Source organism: Alternaria infectoria (assembly GCF_024043175.1).
Source record: "Alternaria infectoria strain BMP 0036 chromosome Unknown scaffold_9, whole genome shotgun sequence".
NCBI lineage: Eukaryota > Fungi > Ascomycota > Dothideomycetes > Pleosporales > Pleosporaceae > Alternaria > Alternaria infectoria.
The window spans coordinates 1,245,825-1,268,660 of NW_026250698.1; the positions used below are offsets into that span (position 1 = coordinate 1,245,825).

General features: G+C 53.5%; 8 protein-coding genes across 8 annotated transcripts; 7 read left to right on the top strand and 1 right to left on the bottom strand.

Moving 5' to 3' along the window:
* Positions 1–941: 941 nt before the first annotated feature.
* GPH1 (Non-essential glycogen phosphorylase) lies at positions 942–3,949 on the top strand (the record flags this gene model as incomplete). The annotated part of the gene is made up of 8 exons (XM_051497729.1): positions 942–1,133; positions 1,196–1,397; positions 1,447–1,524; positions 1,575–1,946; positions 1,994–2,159; positions 2,206–2,429; positions 2,480–2,583; positions 2,630–3,949. The coding sequence occupies 8 exons, from the start codon at positions 942–944 to the stop codon at positions 3,947–3,949; spliced, it is 2,658 nt and encodes an 885-aa protein (XP_051352376.1).
* A 312-nt stretch (positions 3,950–4,261) lies between these two features.
* Positions 4,262–5,419, top strand: J4E92_006361 (uncharacterized protein; the record flags this gene model as incomplete). The annotated part of the gene is made up of 4 exons (XM_051497730.1): positions 4,262–4,306; positions 4,390–4,441; positions 4,504–5,040; positions 5,139–5,419. The coding sequence occupies 4 exons, from the start codon at positions 4,262–4,264 to the stop codon at positions 5,417–5,419; spliced, it is 915 nt and encodes a 304-aa protein (XP_051352377.1).
* A 419-nt stretch (positions 5,420–5,838) lies between these two features.
* On the bottom strand, positions 5,839–7,420 carry J4E92_006362 (uncharacterized protein; the record flags this gene model as incomplete). Its single annotated transcript, XM_051497731.1, has 4 exons — positions 5,839–6,546; positions 6,597–6,958; positions 7,017–7,135; positions 7,254–7,420. The coding sequence occupies 4 exons, from the start codon at positions 7,418–7,420 to the stop codon at positions 5,839–5,841; spliced, it is 1,356 nt and encodes a 451-aa protein (XP_051352378.1).
* A 1,878-nt stretch (positions 7,421–9,298) lies between these two features.
* On the top strand, positions 9,299–10,413 carry J4E92_006363 (uncharacterized protein; the record flags this gene model as incomplete). The annotated part of the gene is made up of 2 exons (XM_051497732.1): positions 9,299–9,835; positions 9,895–10,413. The coding sequence occupies 2 exons, from the start codon at positions 9,299–9,301 to the stop codon at positions 10,411–10,413; spliced, it is 1,056 nt and encodes a 351-aa protein (XP_051352379.1).
* A 198-nt stretch (positions 10,414–10,611) lies between these two features.
* On the top strand, positions 10,612–11,928 carry J4E92_006364 (uncharacterized protein; the record flags this gene model as incomplete). Its single annotated transcript, XM_051497733.1, has 2 exons — positions 10,612–10,616; positions 10,779–11,928. The coding sequence occupies 2 exons, from the start codon at positions 10,612–10,614 to the stop codon at positions 11,926–11,928; spliced, it is 1,155 nt and encodes a 384-aa protein (XP_051352380.1).
* A 776-nt stretch (positions 11,929–12,704) lies between these two features.
* Positions 12,705–13,982, top strand: J4E92_006365 (uncharacterized protein; the record flags this gene model as incomplete). Its single annotated transcript, XM_051497734.1, has 1 exon — positions 12,705–13,982. The coding sequence occupies one exon, from the start codon at positions 12,705–12,707 to the stop codon at positions 13,980–13,982; it is 1,278 nt and encodes a 425-aa protein (XP_051352381.1).
* A 403-nt stretch (positions 13,983–14,385) lies between these two features.
* Positions 14,386–17,220, top strand: J4E92_006366 (uncharacterized protein; the record flags this gene model as incomplete). The annotated part of the gene is made up of 1 exon (XM_051497735.1): positions 14,386–17,220. One exon carries the CDS (start codon positions 14,386–14,388, stop codon positions 17,218–17,220), a length of 2,835 nt encoding a protein of 944 aa, XP_051352382.1.
* Positions 17,221–20,926: 3,706 nt separating this feature from the next.
* Positions 20,927–22,570, top strand: J4E92_006367 (uncharacterized protein; the record flags this gene model as incomplete). Its single annotated transcript, XM_051497736.1, has 1 exon — positions 20,927–22,570. One exon carries the CDS (start codon positions 20,927–20,929, stop codon positions 22,568–22,570), a length of 1,644 nt encoding a protein of 547 aa, XP_051352383.1.
* Positions 22,571–22,836: the final 266 nt, after the last annotated feature.

Here is a 22,836-nt window from a genome sequence, read left to right on the forward strand (position 1 = left end):
GCACTTCGTATCGAGCACCTCATGCACGTGATGCGGATTCGTCGCAATCGCATGAGATGTTCATAAGGTTATGCGAGAAGATTCTGTGCATATATCACGACATTTTGATGCTTTTGTTTACAGTGATCAGGTCAACGTACGATGGTGGGGCTGCAGCATCAACATAGTCTTCCCTGTTCCGACAAGATCCGCGCCGGCCGTAACTTGAATGCGCAAATTTATTTCATGTCTATCGATTTTCAAGCTTGAAGTTTGTGCTTGTTGCGCACTCCATCCTTGGATGTTGTTTGCTCTCGCTACGCCAGCATGGTGTTGTTGGTATGGAGGGGTTGAAGACGTCACGTCGTCTGGTTCTGGCCATGCTGGAGATCACGCTTCGACGCGCAACAAACACACTAAAGGCTCAGCATGCACAAGTTTATTGGACAACACGTCCATCACGACCCCGCTAACTGCTCCGCGACGGCATCGTGGGGTCGGCTACCCCACTTTGTACTGGCTCCGCGAGATGCTGCATATAGCTTGCATGTGGGAGAGCTCAACAGCTTGTTGCTAGCTGTCAGCCTGGCCAGGAGTGCTCCTTCCCCGCGATCCGCTAGCTAGTCGCTCCTGCTCTCCTGATATAATCCTGGGGGCCTTGCTGCCATGTTGAATTGATCTCCGCCCGTCTTACTCCACCCGGACGCCCTGTAAACACGCCATTGCCGTTGCTGCCGCTCCTCTTTCCTGTCTGGCGCGTAGCAAACACCACGTCTGAGGTACTTCTGCGGCGTCTTCATAAGCCTGCAGCTCTTGTCCGTCCTATCACATCGCCCTGACCTTTCTGCGGTTGCGCCTCTTACCTCCAAGCGGCAGCCATACGCCCCTCTACCCCGCCATATCCTCTCTCCCACCGACACTCTCTAAGCAACTCGCGCTTCTCAGCAATTGAGATTATCAAGATGGCCGCAAACCCTTCTCCCCGCGAGCGCAAGCCCTCGACCAGCGCTCCCCTCGGTGACCTCAAGGGTCCCGTTGGGCCTTCATTCACCCGTCCCAAGCACAAGAGGACGGTAACTGGCTTTGGCCCCAGTGAGATCAAGAATGTAGAAGCGAGCATCCCAGAGCCCCAGCGCGAGGCATGGAGAAAGTTTGTATGTCAATTGGATCCTCAATCATAGTACAAGGATGATTCTCAACACTAACACACGCATAGATGCCCAAGCCCTTCTCGACGCCAGACGACTTTACGAAAGACGCTGTTCGCCATATCGAGACTACCCTCGCGCGCTCCCTCTTCAACTGCGACGAGTCTGCTGCCTACGCTGGAACTGCCCTCGCCTTCAGGGATCGCTTGGTCTTGGACTGGAACAAGACGCAGCAGAGTCAGACCTTTGCTGACCAGAAGCGTGTATACTGTGAGACTAAAGGGGAATTTGCTGGCAGGACGACCTCTAACAAATCTAGATCTTTCCCTCGAGTTCTTGATGGGCCGCGCTCTGGACAATGCCATGCTCAACGTTGAGCAGAAGGATATCGCTTCCAGTAAGTCCACCTCTTAGGACCTCGCGATTGCTTCTCTAACACACATGCAGAGGGTCTCAGCGATCTCGGCTTCCGCATGGAGGACATTGTATCTCAGGAGCATGATGCTGCCTTAGGAAACGGTGGTCTCGGACGTCTTGCGGCCTGCTTCCTCGACTCGATGGCTTCTCTCAACTACCCAGCCTGGGGCTACGGCTTACGGTACCGATATGGTATCTTTAAGCAGGAGATCGTCGATGGATACCAGGTCGAGGTTCCAGACTACTGGCTGGACTTCAACCCATGGGAGTTCCAGCGCCACGACATTGTCGTTGATATCCAATTCTACGGCAACGTCAACCGCTGGCAGGACGACGAGGGCAAGCAACAGTGCTCGTGGGAGGGCGGCGAGATTGTCCAGGCTGTTGCTTTTGACGTTCCCGGTAAGCAGTCCTTCCATCACTTCTCACCTTTTCACTGACAAGTAAAGTTCCTGGCTACAAGACTGGCACTTGCAACAACCTCCGCCTTTGGGGCAGCAAGGCAGCCAGCGGCGAGTTTGACTTCCAGAAGTTCAACTCTGGCGAATACGAGAGCTCTGTAGCTGACCAGCAGCGCGCTGAGACCATCTCCGCTGTGCTCTACCCCAACGACAAGTGAGTAGTTCCATGGTTATGAGATATCATGTCTGACTAGCAACAGCCTTGACCGCGGTAAGGAGCTTCGCCTGAAGCAACAGTACTTCTGGTGCGCAGCTTCGCTCTACGACATTGTGCGACGTTTCAAGAAGAGCCAGCGCGCCTGGAAGGAGTTCCCCAATCAAGTCGCGATTCAGCTCAACGACACTCACCCGACCTTGGCCATTCCTGAGCTTCAGAGAATATTGGTCGATATCGAGGGCTTGGAGTGGGACGAGGCATGGAGCAGTAAGCAGAATCTACCCTCAGAGCCAAACCTGGATGCTAACACCATATAGTCGTTCAGAAAACCTTCGGATACACTAACCACACCGTGCTTCCTGAGGCGCTCGAGAAGTGGTCTGTACCGCTCATGCAGCACCTCCTCCCGCGCCACCTCCAGGTATGTTCAATCGCCTGATTTCTTGAGACCTTGCTGACTTTTGAAGATCATCTACGAAATCAATCTTCACTTCCTCCAATTCGTTGAGCGCAACTTTCCCAAGGATCGCGAGATGCTGGGCCGTGTCTCCATCATCGAAGAATCGAACCCAAAGATGGTCCGCATGGCATACCTTGCTTTGATTGGCTCACACAAGGTCAACGGTGTAGCCGAGCTACATTCCGACTTGATCAAGACGACCATCTTCAAGGATTTCGTCAAGATCTACGGACAGGATAAGTTCACCAATGTCACCAACGGCATTACCCCGAGGAGATGGCTCCACCAGGCCAACCCCAAGCTCTCGGCGCTTATTGCGTCAAAGTTGGGCGGTCACGAGTTCCTGAAGGACCTCACCCTGCTGAACAAGCTAGAGGCGTTTGTTGACGACAAGGAGTTCCGCAAGGAGTTCCGCGACATCAAGTACGCCAACAAGGTGCGACTCGCACAATACATCCTGGAGAACAACGGGGTCAAGGTCAACCCGGCAGCGCTGTTCGATGTCCAAGTCAAGCGCATTCACGAGTACAAGCGCCAGCAGCTCAACATCTTCGGTGTGATCCACCGTTACCTCCAGATCAAGGCCATGTCTCCCGAAGATCGCAAGAAGCTAGCTCCTCGCGTGTCCATCTTCGGTGGTAAGGCTGCACCAGGTTACTGGATGGCCAAGACAGTCATCCACCTCGTCAACAAGGTGGGTGATGTTGTCAACAACGACAAAGATGTCGGCGACGCTCTCAAGGTTGTCTACTTGGCCGATTACAACGTTAGTAAGGCAGAGATCATCTGCCCTGCTAGCGACATTAGCGAGCACATTTCTACTGCTGGTACTGAGGCGTCGGGTACCAGTAACATGAAGTTCTGCCTGAACGGCGGTCTCATCATCGGAACCTGCGATGGAGCCAACATCGAGATTACTCGCGAGATTGGCGAACAGAACATCTTCCTCTTCGGTAACCTTGCCGAAGATGTCGAGGACCTCCGTCACAACCACATGTACTCTCAGTACCAGCTGGACCCCCAGCTTGCCAACGTTTTCGATGCGATTCACAATGGCATGTTTGGCGATGCGGACCAGTTCTCTGCTCTGATCAACGGCATCGTGGATCATGGTGACTACTACCTCGTCTCTGACGATTTCGCATCGTACATCAAGACACAGGAGCTCATCGATGAGAGCTACAAGAATACTGAGGAGTGGACAACTAAGACCATCACCACGGTCGCGCGCATGGGTTTCTTCTCAAGTGACAGATGTATCGACGAGTATGCGGAGGCTATCTGGAACGTCGAGCCGCTGCAGGTCAAGAGCGAGCCTGCGCCGTAGACAGTGACTGCAGGGATAGTACATATCGGTGGCTTTGTGGTAGATCTTAGATGGTTGCGATGCTAGAACCTTAGATCCGATGCCTTACATTTACGATGATAATGAGAAACTCGTTGCGACAGGATGACTTAGTAGTCGTGTGAAGATGCATGTGCCCTCTGACATTGTCATGGTGTTGAGCGAGCTGGACCCTGAAACGCCTGCTCCGAATGAACCTAGCGCACGGTCGCGTCGCGCGACGTACGTCAACCGCAATCTGGCCAGCTCTACGCCAGCTCGCGACATATCGACAGCCCTCACTCACAAGCAATCATGGCGAACCGAGGCTACGATGTCGTCGTAGACGTTGACCAAGAGGTACGTACCCCAGGGGATGCGACGCAGAAAAGCGCATACGTCGCCAGCATCCAACCCAAGACAGCAAGCTTACCAAACCCCAGGGCGACCTAGGTCATACCGACCTGCAAGAAGACCTCGAATTCCACAGCTCCAGTAAGCGCACCGACTATCATCCTCAATACCACCCTTCTACAGCAGAACTAACCTCCCCCCAGACTTCGACACCCAACCCACCGGCCGCGGCGCCCCCAAAATCCAACCCGACTCCACGAGCGGCTCCTTCCTCCCCGGCCCCTCCACCTCTTCCACATCGCCCACCTCGCGCAAACACTACCTCTGGTCCCTAAACTTCTACGCCCAAGCCTTCGACGTCGACACCGCCGAAGTGCTCCGCCGCTGCACCTCCACCCTGTACCCACGCGCCAATTTCCTCGACGTGCTCGAGGGGAACCCAGACTTATACGGCCCTGTCTGGATCGCCACAACGGTTATTGTTATTCTGTTTTTAACAGGAACGATTAATCAATACTTGGCGCAGAAGGGCGAGGAGCATTTTGCATACGACTTCAAGTTGCTGAGTGGCGCGGCGGGGTTGGTGTATGGGTATACGGCGTTTGTGCCCGTGGGGCTGTGGGGGGTGTTGAAGTGGTATGGGAGTGAGAGTGCGAATTTGATGGAGTGTGCTTGTTTGTATGGGTATGCGAATTTGGTTTGGATTGCGGTTAGTCTGGTGGCTTGGAGTCCTTGGGGTAGTGAGTTTCTCCCTCTTTCTTCCTCCCTTCCTCCCTCCCTCTCTTCCTCTCTTGTCTTTGGATGGCACCAGGAGATGACGTACTAACGAATATCTCAGTCCTCAACTTCACGGTCGTAGCCCTCGGACTCGCGGCCTCGGCGTTTTTCCTCCTCCGCAACCTCTACCCTGTGCTCAGCACCACCGAAGCGAAGACGAGCAAGATCCTGCTTATTGTCGTGTTTGTCCTGCATGCCGGGTTTGCGATTGCGATCAAGGTGCTGTTCTTTGCGGCGACGAGTCCCGTGGGTCCGAATAAGGGTGATAAGGATGCGGGCAAGGGGGTTGCGGATGGGGGATCTGAGGATAAGGGCGGTATGCTGAGGATGTTGATGGGTTGAGATGCGTTGGGTAGGGGATCAGCAGGTGGAGAGTGGTTAGGGGTTGGGATGATAGCGTTTAGTGGGAGAATTATAGTAGTGTCTGAAGGCTACATCGCCTTAACAATGAGCAGAATCTTTTCGATAACCCAGCGGGGAGGTCTACGGCGCATTTCATATGCGTGATCGCTAGACTCAAAGAAGAGCGTTGAGGTATACGATACCCCATAACCTTTCCTACATCCTCTGGAGAAAACGTTGAGGACATAGCAGCTCACTCACATAATGCACAACAAGTCAGATATACGGGAACGAATTCATTATAGCTACGTCCCATCCACCATGTATTACTTCACCCAGAATCTTACTTTGGAGTATACAACCACTTATCCCGGAAACAAATCTCCTTCAAAACAACCATGTATGCTTCAAAAACAAGATTAAGCCGCCTCCTCCTCCTCCTCAGTGAGCTGACCTGTCTGCAGTGCCCAGGCGAGTTCATGGACGTTGGACAGTGCGTAACTAGCGTCGTGCTTGATACAGTACTTAACGCAGCGGGTGAAGATGCCGCCGTCAACGCCTTGTTCGGGGTGCTTCTTGAGTCCGTTGCCGAGATAACGGATGTCGTAGTCGAGAACGCCCTCCAGTTCATCGTGGGGATAGCGGATGAGATCGGTGGCGATCAAGTCGTTAGCGTTCTCGATGCCCTCGCGGAACTGATCTGCCCAGTTCTTGCCGTACTTCTCTTTGCCCTTGTTGATAGCGGTGATGCACTTGACCGAACAGGTGTTGCGCAAGTAACCGCCCTCGAGGTTGCGGTGGGCGTTGAGGGTCTCAACCATCTGCGCGGGGCCCCATTTGCGGGAGTAGAGGCGGAGCGCGACGGTAGGACGGCCGAGAGACTGGAAGAAGTATACGATGAGCTCGGTGTCAGTGAGAGGAACTTGGGGAACGACGACGAAGGCTGGCGCCATGTTACCTCGCGCGACGTGGGCCTTACGCTTGGCGATTGACGTATTGCCACTGTTGCCACGCTTGCTAGGGGTAGGCGGGCCGACGCGACCGGGGGTGAGAGGTGAGCTTGGGAGGCCGCCAGACGTTGGTGTAGAAGGGAACATAGACATCATGCCGCCGGTAAGGTAGCCAGACTGTTCGCTGTTAGTACACGATGGTGGAGACATGGACGTGTAGGACTTACATCTGGCTGACCAGAGGGGAGCGGGGCGATGGTAGGGATCTTGAGGCCGGGGATCTTGACCTGGAGATCCTTACGGGCGTGAGTCTTCGTGGCCTTCTTCTTCTGGTTGCTGCCGACAATCTTGGTTTCGAAGGTCTCCTGGTCCTGCAGACCGGTGTTGAGGAATTCGAAGGTCTTTGACGGGGCAGGAGTGGGCTTCATGGGGGTGCTTGGAGCCGACAATGCTGCGATACCAAGCTGGACGACAGTCTCTCGCAACTCCGAGACCTCCGACTCGGCCTTGTTCATGCGAGCGGTAAGAGCGTTGACCACTTCACAGATTTTGACGTTGGAGTCGACATGACCTTGGAGCTCCTCCAATTCTAAGATCATCAGTCAGCCTGGCGGATACATGAGGTGATTTGAACAGGGGAGACTCACTCCTGGGCGGATTGTAGTCGTAGAAAGGGTTCGCCATGCTGGCATCGAACTCCTGTTGCGCCATTGTCGGCTCCAAAGGGGGTTGGTTCATGTGATCGAATGACGGGAACATAGACTCGCTGTAAAGTGAAGAATTAGCATTGTTTTCTTCCACATGCCGTTGCCATGGCAGACCTCCAAACAATGGAGGTGTGATGGGAACATCAAGGTCAACTGTGACCAATGGTGTGAACATACCTTGGGAGCTCGCGCCCGACACTGTAATTGCGCGGTGAGCTACCTTCGTAGGCGCCGTTGACGCTATATGCTCTGCCCGTGTTGTCCTGGTTTGCGTAGGCGACGTTGGGCATCAGAACCTGTGGCTCGACTTCGTCCTCGAAGTACGCTGCTAGATTGGATGACATGTTAGCGCTGGGAAATGTTGCTGCAGGCAACATTGAGGTCCGGCTAGACGTCTGGCTGATCGGCATGAAAGTCTGGGGGCTTTCGTGGTGTTCAGCCATGCTGCTGAGTAGCGTGGTCTGGGATGGGATAGTCAAAATTGTAGCCGAGTTTGTTGTTCTCAGGCGCTCGGACACTCACCATATGCCATAACAACAAGAGACTGCAGCGAGGACCGTCGCCTGGTGAACGTCAAACTTGCTGCAATTCCTGATCCAGTCAGTTCACTGACTTGACTTCACCAATCCACCGCGGAGACGGCATACTCACCATGAGCCTCTAGGAGATGTGAAGAGCGCGCGACCACTGCTACAGGCACCAGAGAAGACAACAAAAGCCAGCAACGGTGATCTGGTGAACGTGAAACTCGCTGCGCATCCTGATTTGGTCAGTTCACCGACATGGCTTCACCGTGAAGACGACATACTCACCATCGAACACGAGGAGATATAGGCGATGCGTATCCGCTCTTGCAGCCACCAGAGGAGTTCATTTTCATCGTACTGATAGATGTGAACTGCCCATGCATGGATGTAGTGAAGGGCATGATGATGTTGATGCGGCAAAATGCGTAACAAGTGATGAGATATGATGAGGATGTAGGAAGAGAAGAGATGAAGCTGCAAAGTTCAGAATATATAGAGACAAGAAGGCAGAAGCCACGTCATGCCTCCATGATAAACGCCCACGAGGCTTCAGCTGAAAAACGTGGCAACCAGTACTCAATGGCCTGAAAGCGTCCGCGGTCGGTGTAACAAGCGGTGAGACGGATAGGTAATCCCAATGAAGGTGAGAGAAATTACGAGAGAAGAAGAGGGAAGACATCTTAGACAGCACTACCTATGCGCACAATGACCTACACGGCAGGATGGTGGACACCACCGACTAGAAAGCGCGTCGCCACCCATTTACTGCGAAGCCATCTCTCTTTTGTGGTCTGATAGCATACACGCATGTCTTCACCTAGGGTACGATGTTTGCTGAATCCGACGAGTCTCGTGCGGCGGGCATTGGACTGCCCAGGTAGGCTCCGGCCTATGATCAACGGGCGCGGGGTACGAGACAAGCCATAATACAGTCGCGAACGTTCCAGGTTTGATGGCGAGGGTGTGGAGATACTACGAGCGCGCGTAAAGTAGCCGGTGATGGTCGGCGTCGGGCGGGAGTGATGATGCGAGGAGGTTTGACGTTGGAAGTTCGCGTCGCGACATTTGGCGCACTAGTCCAAATCTGGCTGATGGTCCCTTCCCAAAACGACTCTCGGACCCTGACATCTCTCCAGGGCTAAAATACACTCGAGAATCACGACCCTTGGTACAATGACTGCGCTAATAGCATTGTATACTCTCTTGGTAGGTGTACCCTCCGTCCAATCGGTCCCTGCAGGTGGCAGCGCGGAAGGCGCCAGCTACCCAGAGCGTACCGCACCTTGAGTATGGTGTGATTGGGAGCTGCAGTTTGGTATTGCACATGTCAGAAAACGATTAAGTACTGATAGTGCCAATCTCTCATACGCTAATGCTACCTACAGAGATAGCTTGTTCACCTTCTGTTCTTCCTACAACATCTGGACATACCGTTAGCACCATGCGTTTGACCTTGTACGCGAGAACGACATGGAAACTACGTACGACGCTCCCACTGCGCTTCCAGACCGTGTTGAACTCTTCAAAGGAAATTCTCTCAAAAGTAAGGACTGAGTGGGGCTGGTTTGTGGGATAGGCACCAAGTGAAAGACGAGCATGTGGGTAACGCTCGAGCCGTGCAGTTACTTAGACCGGAGGTCAGCCTTCTCATGACCGGTTTACTTGCTACACGTACGGGTAAACCGAACACCAAGTATGCGGGTTCTGGCGATCGTCTGTCTTCTGTCGCTGATAGCTCTCGCGCAGAGCCTCACTGTAGTTCCTCCGCTTCTCCAAGGACCAGATATTTCTCCCAGCCCCTCCCGTAGCCTCGTCGCTCGCGTTGACGATATCGAAGTCATATACCACAAAGCCACATGCAAAGGCCAAAAGCTGCTGTCAGCAACAACCTCTCCGCATGACGCAGCAGCTGCCTTTGTCAACCCGATCGATAGCCCCTGGACCAACCCCATCCAACAGGAGCTTGAAACTTGGGGCTACAAAATCGAGAGTGACGATGGTACCCCCCAATTCCGCGCAAGTCATGACGATGAGTGCGAGTTCGAGCATAGCCACAAGCTCAAGAGCATGTTCGATGACCTCAGGATCGATACGCGTAGTACCTACCAGGGTGGACCTAATCGGTGTTACTTTATCAACCATAAGGACGGTCCGGCAGTACGGCGCGACAATCAGGGAGATCTACCACCCGTCAAGCAGCAGTGGTATAAAGCCAACGACCAATACTATCGTGTAGGTAAAAGAAGATAACGGTCCATGCACGTTTTACTGACGACACTTTCTCCTCGCAGGTCACCAACGCCGAGTTCGTAATCGGCGTAAACCCAGCATCAGGCCTCATTGCAATGACCAATCGTCAGAGCCCCGCCACGAGCGCGCAAGCCCTCTGGGGTCTCTCCAACCCTCCGCCGAACGATGAGCTTCCCGCACTGAAATCGAGCTCTGATATCATGTGGGGACTGTGGAATTTGGCGAGTCCGAACAACCTGCACGGCATCAAGTATATCCTTAGTACGCCTGTTATCAACGACGAGACGGTCGCGATAATCAAGAAGATCTTGGAAGACAACTGCCTCGATTTGGATGAGCTGATGACCTGGTCGGGCTGCGAGTTTGGGTCAGATGAGCCGGAGTACCTCGCTTTGCTCGGTAAGTCGTATCTCGGTTCGACGTTCTGGGATTGGATTATTGACTTCGACTGTGAATGTAGGATCACCGAATGGACAAGCCGTTGGGTACTTCCTGGCGCAGCACAAAGCCCAGCTCGGCGGAAAATATGTGTCAAAGATCAATATCTTCAAGGGAGATGATGCACACATGGTTGCTGTCTGTCTCCTTTTCACGATCGACGATAGGGCTGGAGCCGCGAGGGCCGCTATCGGGGATGAATCGAACGGCAAGGGTCGCGTCGACGAGGCGGTAGTCGTGAAGCGAGTCGTCTATGAGAAGAATGTTGTGAGACGGCATGTTGTGTGGGCGAAGTTATAGATGGTTTGAGACGCGTCAAGATGGCGTGTTTCGATGTACAGCTACGGCTTAGATCGTTAGATCTGGCTTCAAGGGCTCATATAGACCTAGACAGGGGTGTAGACTCGTTGGTTAAACGAATTTCTATATTCAATAGAGGGGTTTACAAATATCGTCACAAAAAGGTGATTTCCCGGACGGATGTCAGTGATGATGTTGGTGGACAAGAAGCCTGGACGCGGATCGCAACCTCGGCAATCGCGCCACTTATCGATAAGGCACGATTGCGAAGTTCAGGGTCGACATCGTCATCTCTCCGTCAACTCATCATCCTCACAATGTCTGCAAGCGTCCTCATCGTTGGTGCCGGCGCCATTGGAGCCTTCTATGCCTCTCGTCTTGCCCTTGTCCCCGGTACCTCCGTCTCGGTCATCTGCCGCTCCAACTACAAAGCCGTGAAAGCGAACGGCTTCCAAGTTACCTCACCGCAATACGGCGATTACACCTTCGTACCGGCCAACACCTTTGCAAACCCAGACGAAGCAAGAGCGAGCGGCATACAGTGGGACTTCATCGTAGTCAGCACGAAAGCGTTGCCCGACGTGAGCGATGACTCGACGATACTTGAGGGGCTTGTGAGCGATAAGACAGCTATTGTGCTAATACAGAATGGTCTGGGCGTAGAAGAACCGTATACGAAGCGATTCCCACAGGCTGCGATATGTTCGGCGGTCACGATAGCAACATGCGCGCAACCCGAGCACGGCCAGATCAAGCACAACAGATGGACGCGGATAAACAGCGGACCATACCTGCCCCATCTAGACACCGGAAGCAGAAAAGATAGCGACGTACGCGTCATCTTGATGAACGACGCGTTCATCGAGATGCTGAGGCAAGGAGGCATCAAAGACGCCGAAGCCTACAGCCATGCCAAACTCCAACTCGTCCGCTGGCACAAGATCGCCATCAACGCCTCCATGAACCCAACCTCGGTTCTCACCCTCTGCCTCCCGAACAACGTCATGTCTCTCGACCCAGAACTGCAGCGCCATCTCAAAGGCGTCATGACCGAGATCCTCGAAACCGCACCCAAGATCCTTGGCGAGCCCATGCCCAAAGAGTTCGCTACCCCCGATCAGATCATTCGGTCTACACAAAAGAATACAAGTGGTAGCAAGCCGAGCATGGCCATAGACTGGGAAGCGGGCAAGAAGATGGAGATTGAGGTCATTCTTGGCAATCCATTGAGGATTGCGCGGGACAGGGGCTATGAGATGCCGCGCCTGCAGAGTTTGTATGCGATGGTCAGGATGGCGCAAGAGGTCAGAGATCAGAGAAAGGAGAACAAGTTGTGAGAGGTTAGATTGCTCCCGTTGATTGATCTCTCGATTGTTTCCTTTGTGTGTGGTCTACCTCATATGAGTAAAGCGAGCTCCGTCACAAACTCCAAACATCAAGCCGAGAGGGTCGCGCAGGCAGGGTCGCAGCGAGCCATTCTCTTCGGCCTTGCTGCTACATATTCCTTGGTCTCGTCATGTTACTTACTAGTTTGCAAGAAAGATGATATACAGCGGAAGACCTCTAGAGATTCTAGTCGCGACCCAGGTATCCAGCTTTTCGCCCATGTTTCCAGGGCATATCCGCACACTTGAAGATCCCAAATCTGACAAACATGGTATCTGCCAGCGTCCCAAAGAGCGCCGTATCGTCATAAGAGGTGGCTGGGAAGTGAAGGTGAACGCAACGCCTTCCCGATCTACCAACATCACCAGAATTAGTACTCGATTCTCCAGTTGACCCGTCTTGACTATCTTCTCTTATTGAGCGATATTATTGCATTTGAAGAAGTCGATAGTGGTGCGGGAGGAGGGCAGCTCAAACTTGGAACGTTGCGACCCTATTGAGCGACGTGGACCGTGGCTATCACAATAGCAAAATACATGAGGTGAAGGCGCCTCTCACCAACCTCTTTTTTTGCGAGCCGAAGACAATAGCTTGAGTCAGCTGCCTATCGCCCCGGTCTCTCCTTCGTATCCTCCACGGCTTTTCTTTCTCAATCACCGATTACAACTTCCCCCATATCATCAACTTTCCCACCTGTTTATTATCAATCGTTACTGCCGCAGACAAGATGAGCAGGCTCTCTGATCAGCAGTTGCGAGCACAGTGGCTCAGCAAGGCGACCCCTGACCAGCAACGACAGTGGTTCAACAAAGCGCCACCAGACCAACAACAATGGTTCCGCCAAATACAGCGTGCTAGACAGCAACAAGGACAGCAGCAGCAAGTACCGCGCGAGAATAGTCAACACCAAGGTCAGCATGCGGCCCGGAGCCCGTCTATCAACAGCCTGAACGGAGCAAGGTCGTCTACCTCTAGCCCACTGGCTGCACCCTCAACGATGGCCACCTCGGTGACTACCGCTTCGCCTCTGAGCCCGACAGCAGTGCGAGCATCAACAAATGCATCCTCACCTATGCGAAACGAAAATACAGCGACGCTGGGCGCCGTCTCACCTATTTCTATTGTGCCACGCTCGATGCAAGCACCGAACGCTAGCGGAATTCGACATCATCAACAGAACAGCGCTTTTCTCGCTTCTAGGCAGACTCAGCCGCGCATGCTACCCACGGACGACGTCGCTCGCTACCAGAAATCACCACCCAGACAGAGCCCTTCGCATGTACAAATGAAGCTGCCACCCTCACCGACACGGCCAGGCTCATCGCCATCAGCGCATACTGCAGCATACCCCACCAGCATGAGCCAGAAACGTCAGGCCACAGAAGCCCCGGAAGGCGACATACATGCAGGCAAGAGGCAAATGACGACGCAAAATGCGATGTCACCTCCCGCTGCGCCGTTCGCTCCCATCGGCCACAACGATCCTCTCAACCCAGGGCCATACAATCGTATGAGACCGGTTGCATCACCCAATGGGATTGCGGCATCTATCAACCGGATGACCCCCGACGACATCGCCCGAGACCGTCGCCTCCAGCAGGCCAAGCTCGCAGAGCAACGCGTTCGGGCGCAACAAGCTCACGACGCCGAGAAAGCCCGCGAGCGGGAGATCTATAATGCCGCAACCGCCGCAGCCCTCAAGCGCGAGCAAGACGACGCCCGAAGGGAGTTTCTGCGCAAAGACCCCAGCGCGAACTACCGCCACATACTCGAGGTATACGCATTGTCGCCGCTAGACCCCAAGAAAGACGAGTACCCGAACCGGTACCTGACTGGCTTACTAGCGAACCGCGTCATGCCCATGGACCTTGACTGCGACCTTGCGCTCGCGATCGTGTATGCGAAGGATCACTGGGACTACTTCGGTCAGTGGCCCAAGGATATCGAGCGCTTTGCGGGCTATGAGAGGGAGAGGAGGGATAAGGCGGCAAAGGATCGGGCTTAGGAGACCGAGAGGGCGACGCGTGAGTGCCCTTGACCTGATCGTGCGAGCTCAGAGGCCTTGGAGGCCTTGGAAAAACGCTTGCGTCCGATGCTTTTGAAGTTTTTGAAGTATACGGTGTAGCGTGAAGTGATGGAAGTAGCTTGGAGAGGGATATGTGGCCGTCAGGGTGCACTCAACTTCTGAAAAGATCAGTTCACGAATATTGACTCAGATGACCATAGTGAATACTGCAAACAATTGGGACTAGTTTCGCCAAATCACGGGGTCTGACGTTATCCTCTCGTCCACGGACATCACTACTTCTCATTCTAACAGTTCACACACCCCCCGCACCCACTTCCGATCGAGAACCATCCCGTTCAATCATCAGAACACTCTCGCCATTACCGTCCTCCCCGACAAGATGGCCGACCAGCTGACCAAGATACCCGCCTTCGTCACACCTACACTTCAGCGTCACAACAAGAGGCGCCGCTCAACATCGATTGCGGCAGAACAAGCTGTTTTCCTTGCTGGCGCCGGCCCATCGAACGATGAGAACAATCCGACAACCACTCCACACGGACAGCGCCACCCCGACGACACCACTATACATAAGCGCACGAGGAAAGCCCATGGGGTCAAGCGCCGTCGTATTGCTGGCGACTTCAACCCCGTTCACGGCCCTGGTTCCCCCCGTTCATCCGACTTGAAAGAGGTGCGATCACAGATTGCGCCGACTGCAAACCCATCAAGCATTGATCCCGTCTCAGGCGGAGATCATCCCCACAAAGACATCACCGCCCTCGCTGTCGATTATGTACCATCTAAACCGAAGCCCATTACCAACACTCTGAAGCAGACTCCCCAGACACCAGGTGGAGATCGCAAGAAGAAGTTCAAAGTCTGGGAAGACGAGCCGCAGCCGTCTAAGCCCGAAGACCCAACACCAGCCGCCGCAAAGTTGCTGCAAGATATCACCAATACCGGAGCTCAACGCAGGTGTCGCCGCGTAGAGGGGTATAAGCCGCGCTTCCGCGCGCAAGAGGCTGATTACTATTATCATCCCAATCTCAAGGACTTCCACTTTCCACAGGGCGTCGTCGCATCCACTGAGGAGGCTGTCGAAGAAGCGGCTCAGAGTAAGCTTGACGCACCCACTGCCGGAGCGACACAGAATACCAGAGATGCTCAGCCAGAGATTACACAGTCATTGAAGCGGAAAGCCGATGACGATCTTCGAGAGGCTGGTGCGGAGAAGCTACGAAAGCTTAATGACCAACAGCCTTTGCCTTGGATAGTCCATGGCAAGATCCGACATGATCCAGTTCAAGACTTTGAGACTGAGTACTTTGCTATATCCACACCGTGGCTACCCTCAGAGCCTGTGGAAGCTGTGGTCAACACGGCAGAACCGGATCAATCCCAGCAAGAGATCGATACAGCGTTCGAGGCAGTTGAAGCTCAACAGCTACCTACACCCATCTCCGAGCCCGTACCCAACGAGGTGTTGTCGCCTCCTATATACTACAACCTGAACCCATCCGACATAGTCCATGTACAGGGGAACGATGAGCCAGCTCTGGACAAACTAGAGTCAGGATCTCTAGATTTGGATGCTATCCTGATGGGAATGACACAAAATGATGCATTCCCCATCGTCGAGGAAGATGCTTCTAAAGGATTCGGTACCTACAAACCACCGACACCGCAAGAGGATGACATCCCCGCCGGCAACAAAGCTACATTCGCTGGCTTTGGTACTTACCAACCGCCTCCACAAACAGTTGCTGCTGCATCTCCCGCGGTCGAGAAAGACGCATTCAAAGGGTTCGGTACCTACAAATCACCGCCACCAGGACACAACGAATTCCCCATCGTCAACAAAGATGCGTTCGAGGGATTTGGTACTTGCAAACCACCACCACAAATCGTTGCTGCTGCCGCTCAGCCGGCTCCAAAGATTGTGACAACAGTTCCCTCTATGATAGACAGGAACAATCACGCCATCATCAAAACGGGTGTAGCCTACAGCGAAGGCTATGACCCAGGAAACCCACAGAACTTCAAGCACTACCTCGCTCAGTTCACCGATCGACCTGCGGTTTCGCGACCACGAGAGCGCGAGTATCGCCCAATGCCAGAGATATTGGAAGTCGAGACTCTGAACCAGCGGTTAGACTGGGTAGTCCCGAATGGAGCAGAAGCTCCCCAACTTTTCCGCGACATGTCAGCACCACCACCTCACATCGACTCAGAGTTAGCTCGTTGTGTTCGCTTTGCCCAGTCCGACGCGCAAAGACGCGTTAACTGGCGAGCGCATCCCACCCATGTCGCCGAAATCATCCAGCGCACCAACTTCTACGGAATGGAGTTGCTGGTCAGTCGGAGCGAAATGCGCATCTCGTCACCTCCGACAGCAGACGAGTTCGAGCTAGCCATGGCAACTCGGCTGGCGCATATATCCTTCGGCATGGACACGAAGGACTACATTGCGGCAGATGTGCCGGCTATCATAGAGTACTTCTCGGAGAATCTTCCATCGGCGATAAGCGTCTTCCCAACAGAAGGGGAAGACTGCTTTCGCGCCTTCACGGATTATTATCGCGTAATGTTCGAAGAGAACTATCCACCACTGAATACTCTCGGCTTGCCGGAATGGCAGGTCTTACTAGATGCGGAGGAGGGCAAGCCCTCTCTCAAAGCACAAACGCTACAAGGCATCGTCCAGTCCATTAAAGGGCTGGCTCATCAACGCCCCGGCGATGCAGACGGGACAGACATCCTAAAAGATCCGGTCTCTCACGAAAGCCCTGATACGGGAAACGAGCATCTAAAAAACGCTTGTCTAGAACTTGGCCAGACCCTTGGCGTGGGTAGGGACAGCTTCGACGGAGACCTACAGAGGCCCGATCAGCTGACCAACGCCTCTTTTCCTAGCGTGGCTCAGAACGAGCAATCGCAGCAATACGATGCAACTCCAGCTCCTCACTGGAAGAATACAGAAGTCCAAGGAGCACATGTGCATCCTTTTGTACCCGAAGCAGATGCAAGGGTTCAAGATGTACACGGCGATTACTACGGCCCAGAGGGCTGGTTTCGCACTGATTTGAATGCGATGATGCCATGGGATTACGAACATAACCCCATACCACAAGGCTTCAGCGCAGCTCCATTGGACTACGGTGCTGTGGAGGAATATTTCAATCAGTCTGCATTCGGCGCATTCAACGACGCTGAACCGGAAACATTGTTATAAGAATGCCAGGATTGGATAGATCCCATAGAGTATCTGGAAATGTATGAGCGGGCTTTGCGCCGTAGTACATTGTGTGGTAGTGGCCATGACTCTTGTTCAGTGAGGGCTTCTCGCCTCCAAACACGGACACTGTGAGTGGCTCGCGGCCGCTAGCGCCGACGGAGGATTGAAGCAGGCACCAAGGGTAGCCACCATCTGTGTTGTATGATGCAAGTATACTATTGGATGTTTGCGTTAGCTAGAAGAATACATCGTTCTAAGATGTCACCACTTATTAAACTTTAGTGATGTGCGTGCAGCAGCTTGCGACACAGATTATAGCTACCTGGACTGCAAGTGCCAGCGCAAGCATAATCGAAACAGGGGCGATGAAAGCGCCTGCAGGAGAAGTGGTGGCTGAGGAAAGCTCGAAGACCGCTTCCATCAGATCCTGTGCATTGCGACGGACGGCATTGGTCCTTCTTGTTGGTGTAGTGTCGGCCATGGTGCCACAACACGCGTACCATGGATGGGCTTCAGCCTCAGCGACTTCCACAGACTCATCGAACGAAGACAAACCAGAGTTCCAGCGGAAGCTAATACTAGCACAACGAAAGATTATATATCTTCATGTCGATTACCGGACAGTATGATATTCTCCTTCCTTGCTACCTACCTTTCTGCCAAGCGCGCATCGAAGCCACCTTACCATGACTCCACCACGTACAGCGACAGCACCACATATCGAAACCGGTACCAAACCGGCCCCGGCAAAGAACCCACGTGGTCGACCACGCAAAGACGGGTTGCCGGCAGGATCAGTACCCAAAAAGCCCAAAACGTCAAAACGAGTGCGTGCAGATACTCCGACGGAAATCCAAGGACAGCCTGAGAAACGAGGCCCCGGTCGTCCACCCAAGAACAACAAATCGCAGGGCGCCAAAATTCCATCAGCAACGTCATCATCATCTAATCTCTATCCACCAATGAACCCCATTACAAGCCGTGGCCCACAGGAAGGAAGTCTCATTGTCTCTGCGACTGAAGAGACTTCCAATATACAGATCACGGTCACGGCCCCGAGTGAAGTGACTGTACGCTACAGTGAGAAAACGGACATAAGTGAACAAAGGATTCAAGATACTCTGAGGTTCCGGGAAGAGGCCGAAGAAAACCAGAGGCTTGGTTTGGAGGTCAGCCAACGGAAAAGGCAGAGGGAAGATGACGCATTGGAATTACAATTGGGCCTGTTCAGACACAACCACGACTATGACGTGGAGCCAAGTCGCAAGCGCGTAGCATTCGCGGACGAAGAGAACGAAGAGGACGAAGAAGCCGAACAAGAAGTCGGAACAGAAGAGTCGAAAAGGAAAGCGGAACGTCGACGTCAGAAGAGAGAATGTCGAGATTACGGCTGCTACGAAGAGGATTGCAGAATTGGCCATGCAGTCAGAGCGAATGTCGCGCGTTACATGGTGAATCTTGACGAGCGCACGGAGGCGTTGCGGTCTCTGGTGGTAAAGACGGATGATGAGGTGATGGAAGAAGGGACAAGGCCTATGAGTTTCGAATACCCTTGGTTGATTGCACGGTGATAGCTTGCACCTTCGATGGACGGTGGCGTTGTAGTTCATAGCAGAGACGTTGCAGGAGCTGTGTTCTCTTCTAGTATCGTCAATTCAATCGCCTCGAAGGCCTGAAGAAGCATCCAGATAACATCAGCTTGACTCTTTCGCGCGTACTGATATGGGGATGACAACAGCAGGGCTCTGTACTGCACGATTAGACTGATTCTGTCTCGTAGGCGAAACCGTACGCTGGCCCGGCATTAGACGTTGGCGCGACCTTGACGATGCATATGAGCTCCTAGTGTGGGCATCGCTAGGCTGTGTACGCATAATGTCGACATCGCAAGGAAAGTAGATGCGCATATTCAATGAGACGTTGCAGTCGAAACGGACCGTGTGCGTATCGAGGGTACAGGTGATGGCCACGGCATGTCGCGATGCGCGTTGATGAAGACGATTTCGACCTCGAAACGGGTGCACAGCTGCACCTGCAAGTGGCAGAATTCCCTACCGCTTACGCTAAGCCATATGCGGAGAGGACATGATTAGAATCTGGACGTTTACAAAGTGCACTATCTCTGTTATTCCTCATGCAAGACTCTTGTCACAAAAAGGCCACTTAAACATTGCAACTCCCTATGCCTGAACTCGACGGTTGGGGAAGATGAGATGTGTTTCACGTGACGCCAAGCTACCGCAGCAGCCCCACATCGGCACATTGTCCCGTCCCATGTCCGACGGCAAGCTTCAACGCGTCAACGCGTCTCTTGCACACACGAAGCTCAACCACGATGTATTCCGACAGACCTCATTCGCGTATTCATGGCCACCTATGTGTTTCGCAAAGCTATGATCCACGCGTTTTGACAGTGTCACCGTGTCCTTTACAGGGTGTCTAGCACCAATACTCCTGGCATCATTCCCATCGTACCTACTACAGTCGGTTCCCTCGAACTCTCAGTGTAAGGTCTTCAGATGCACTAAGAAGATTACGACCATTACAAGCTTTTACCAAGGCCTCTGCTCGGCCATGGTAGCGTTCATAGAAGAAAGAAGAGCTGAATGAGCACGAACGTATAGTGTATTGGATTCCACCGATTGCCGCGCAAATCTCTTACAACTACTGCTAATATTGTGAAAAAGATGTCACAATGCGTATGGAGACATGTACCGCAAGCACGAGGAAAGCAAGCGGACTGCGCATGAGTACATCAAGTGCGCGAGCTCTCTCCACCTCCTACGTACGCGATATCGTCTTCGGGCCCCTGAAACCACAAGGACCCAGCGGCAAGACCTCGCGCCTCGTGGTCGAGGACTTGAGATGTGTCGATATACCTTCCGTCCTATCTAGCCCTCGGCCGCGTACCGAGTCGTTCTGGCCAACCCAGTACGTCCGCGACCAGCCTCCGCCAGGTATGGATGTATCAGCGATGCTCAACGTTGAGGCCGAGAGGCCGAAGAGACGTTCGGGTAATCGATCTGTCCTTATCACCTGCCAATCGACACCCATGTCGCCACGATGTCGCCATCGCTCTTGGAGCAAAGAACCAGTCTCTTTGACGTCACTTGATGGAGTTATCGGCAATAGTAACCCCCAACATCGCCCCGAACGAATGTTTCCAGAGTAACGCAGGCAACATTGAGTCACCTGCCTTCCGAAGTTGGCTAAATGAGCCGGTCTCGCCCTTCATGTGGTCACTCCTGGATTGGCGAACGCGGGGGTTGTTCTCAAACTCACCTCCATGATCCTTGATCGTGGGGTTCAGATTGGTCCAGCTTCGTCAATGCGGCCTTTCGTGCTCACATTTTGTAGACCCTCATGTCCGAAGCGCTAGCACATTGATCAAGCGATAATTGGATTGCATCTTGCTCTAGCTTTGAGCAAAGCGCGTCTCCATGCATCTGCTAAAGCCGTAAACAAAGGTTTCTTCGTCCGTGGCTGCCAAAGCATTGCAACAAGATATTGTTGACGAGGCTCGCATCTACCAACACCCTCTATACGTCGAATTACCCGTCTTACTCTACATCAACCGAGTTGCAGACTTTCGGCCAGTAAGTCCCATACTCAGCAGTGCAAGCAATTCAAGCACCGCTCAAACCTCCATCCGATTGCTACAACGTTTCCTCTACCAAACACTAATCCTTGTATCAAAGGCATCATGGCGAGCAATCCGAAGACTCCTTCAGCCAACTCGTCTCCGGTCAAAGGGGCTAGGGTTGAGAAACCAGCCGCCATGAGCAAAGCACGTTCGAAGAACAAGGACGGCTCGATCCACGCCTCCCCAACTGACATCTTCGGTCCAAACGCTGTTACCCGGTATCTCCGCATCCCGCAAACCGGCAACATCACCGGTGCGGAACTGATGACGTTTCTTCCCGCGCTGATTCGTAGCCCCGGCGTCCTTGTTCGATTCGTCCAGAACGGTGGCGATGCCTACCCCCTCGTTAGGATCCACAAATGGTTTCGAGTCGTGGTGAAGAACAATTCTCGGCAAGACGCCACCAATGCCGTGATTCACTTGGCCCAGGGAACGATGCGACACTATCTTCAGGACGATCAATGGACTATGACTCGCCACAAGGCCGGTCTTTACCCAAAAGTCGGCCAGGCTTGGGACCACGATAACTTGACTCTTGCCGGCGTCCAAAACCACTGCGAGATCCAAGTCCCGGGTAGCCGTCACCATAAACCGGTCGTCGCTAACGTCCATTTCGCGTCACTGGCAGCTGACGTTACGGTATACCCATCCGGCGACGACGAGCTCGATCTAACCCGCTGTGTCAAGGCCGCTGTCGCCAATATCGACCTGCCGCTGATGTTTCCACGAGACTTTAACTTCCTCACTCAGCTCTTGGGTGGTCCCCGGACGGTACTCCCTGGTCATCGAGATGGTGCGCTGTTTGGTCGTTGGAGGACGATGGCGTGGGAGCCGATGCCCGAGCCGGAGGCGATCCAGGCTGCGACAAACCTCACGCATCACATATTCACAGCAGCACAGCGGACGGCAACCGTGCAGCATCTTCAGCAGTTCCCCGTTGTTCAGGCGTTCACGTTTGTCCAACAGCCTCCTTCTGTCCAGTTCCCTGTCCCCGCGCCTGGTGGCCCTATGAGGATGACAAACCACGCTGGCCCTTCTCGCGCACAAGCTCCTGCTGCAGCCAGCGGGCTTTCATCTATCAACTCGTTGATCCTTAGTCGGATCATGAACAACACTGCCGCCGACTTGTCACATGTCCTAGCTACGATACAAGAGGATCAATTGTACGCGTTGTATGTCAGCGTCTTGGCCGCTAACGGCATCGTGCCTATTAACCGCCGCGCGGAGCATACACCTGGCCCGGACACCCCAGACGACTCCCTTGTAGATGATCGCAGTCTTCCCGACCTGATCGAACCAGCTGCACACGACCCCAGGGCTGTATCTCCATCTGGCCATTGGGACGACGACATGGGCGCTAATGACAACGAGTCTCAGCCCACAAATCCATTCGAAGAACAGCTTGACGACGACACTGCCTCATTTGCGTCTCTTGATCTCAGCATGATCGACCCTGAGGTCCTGAAGAGCATCGATCCTGAGATCCTGGACAGCATCAACCGTGAGCTAGGTGGCTTCGTCGATCAGGAAGACGATACGGAGCTCGCACAAGACAACTCAGAAGACCACGACCTCGGCTTCCAGGACGATGATGCCAATGATGGAACTGGCCAGGAGACTTCAATCCCTTCCATCGTGGTCCACGACGTCGACGGCAGCACCACCGAAGACCCCGTTGATGACCCCTCCTCTCGCGAAGCATAGCGTGGTCCAACAAGACCACATATCAGGTCTCTACAAAGTTGACGCGTATTGGACAAACATACATCGGAATTGGAGCGCGTCTCGCGTGCGGTATTGGAGGAGGTTAGCGAGCGTCGCATGACATTTCGGGTAGAACTTCTTGGAGGATTTGGGCGTCTTGTACATTCTGCGCGATACATCCTTTTCATTTAGTCGTATGCTTTGAGCAAATTCACCTCACATAATAGAAGATGATACAATTGACAAGTGTCCCTGCTCATGTGCGC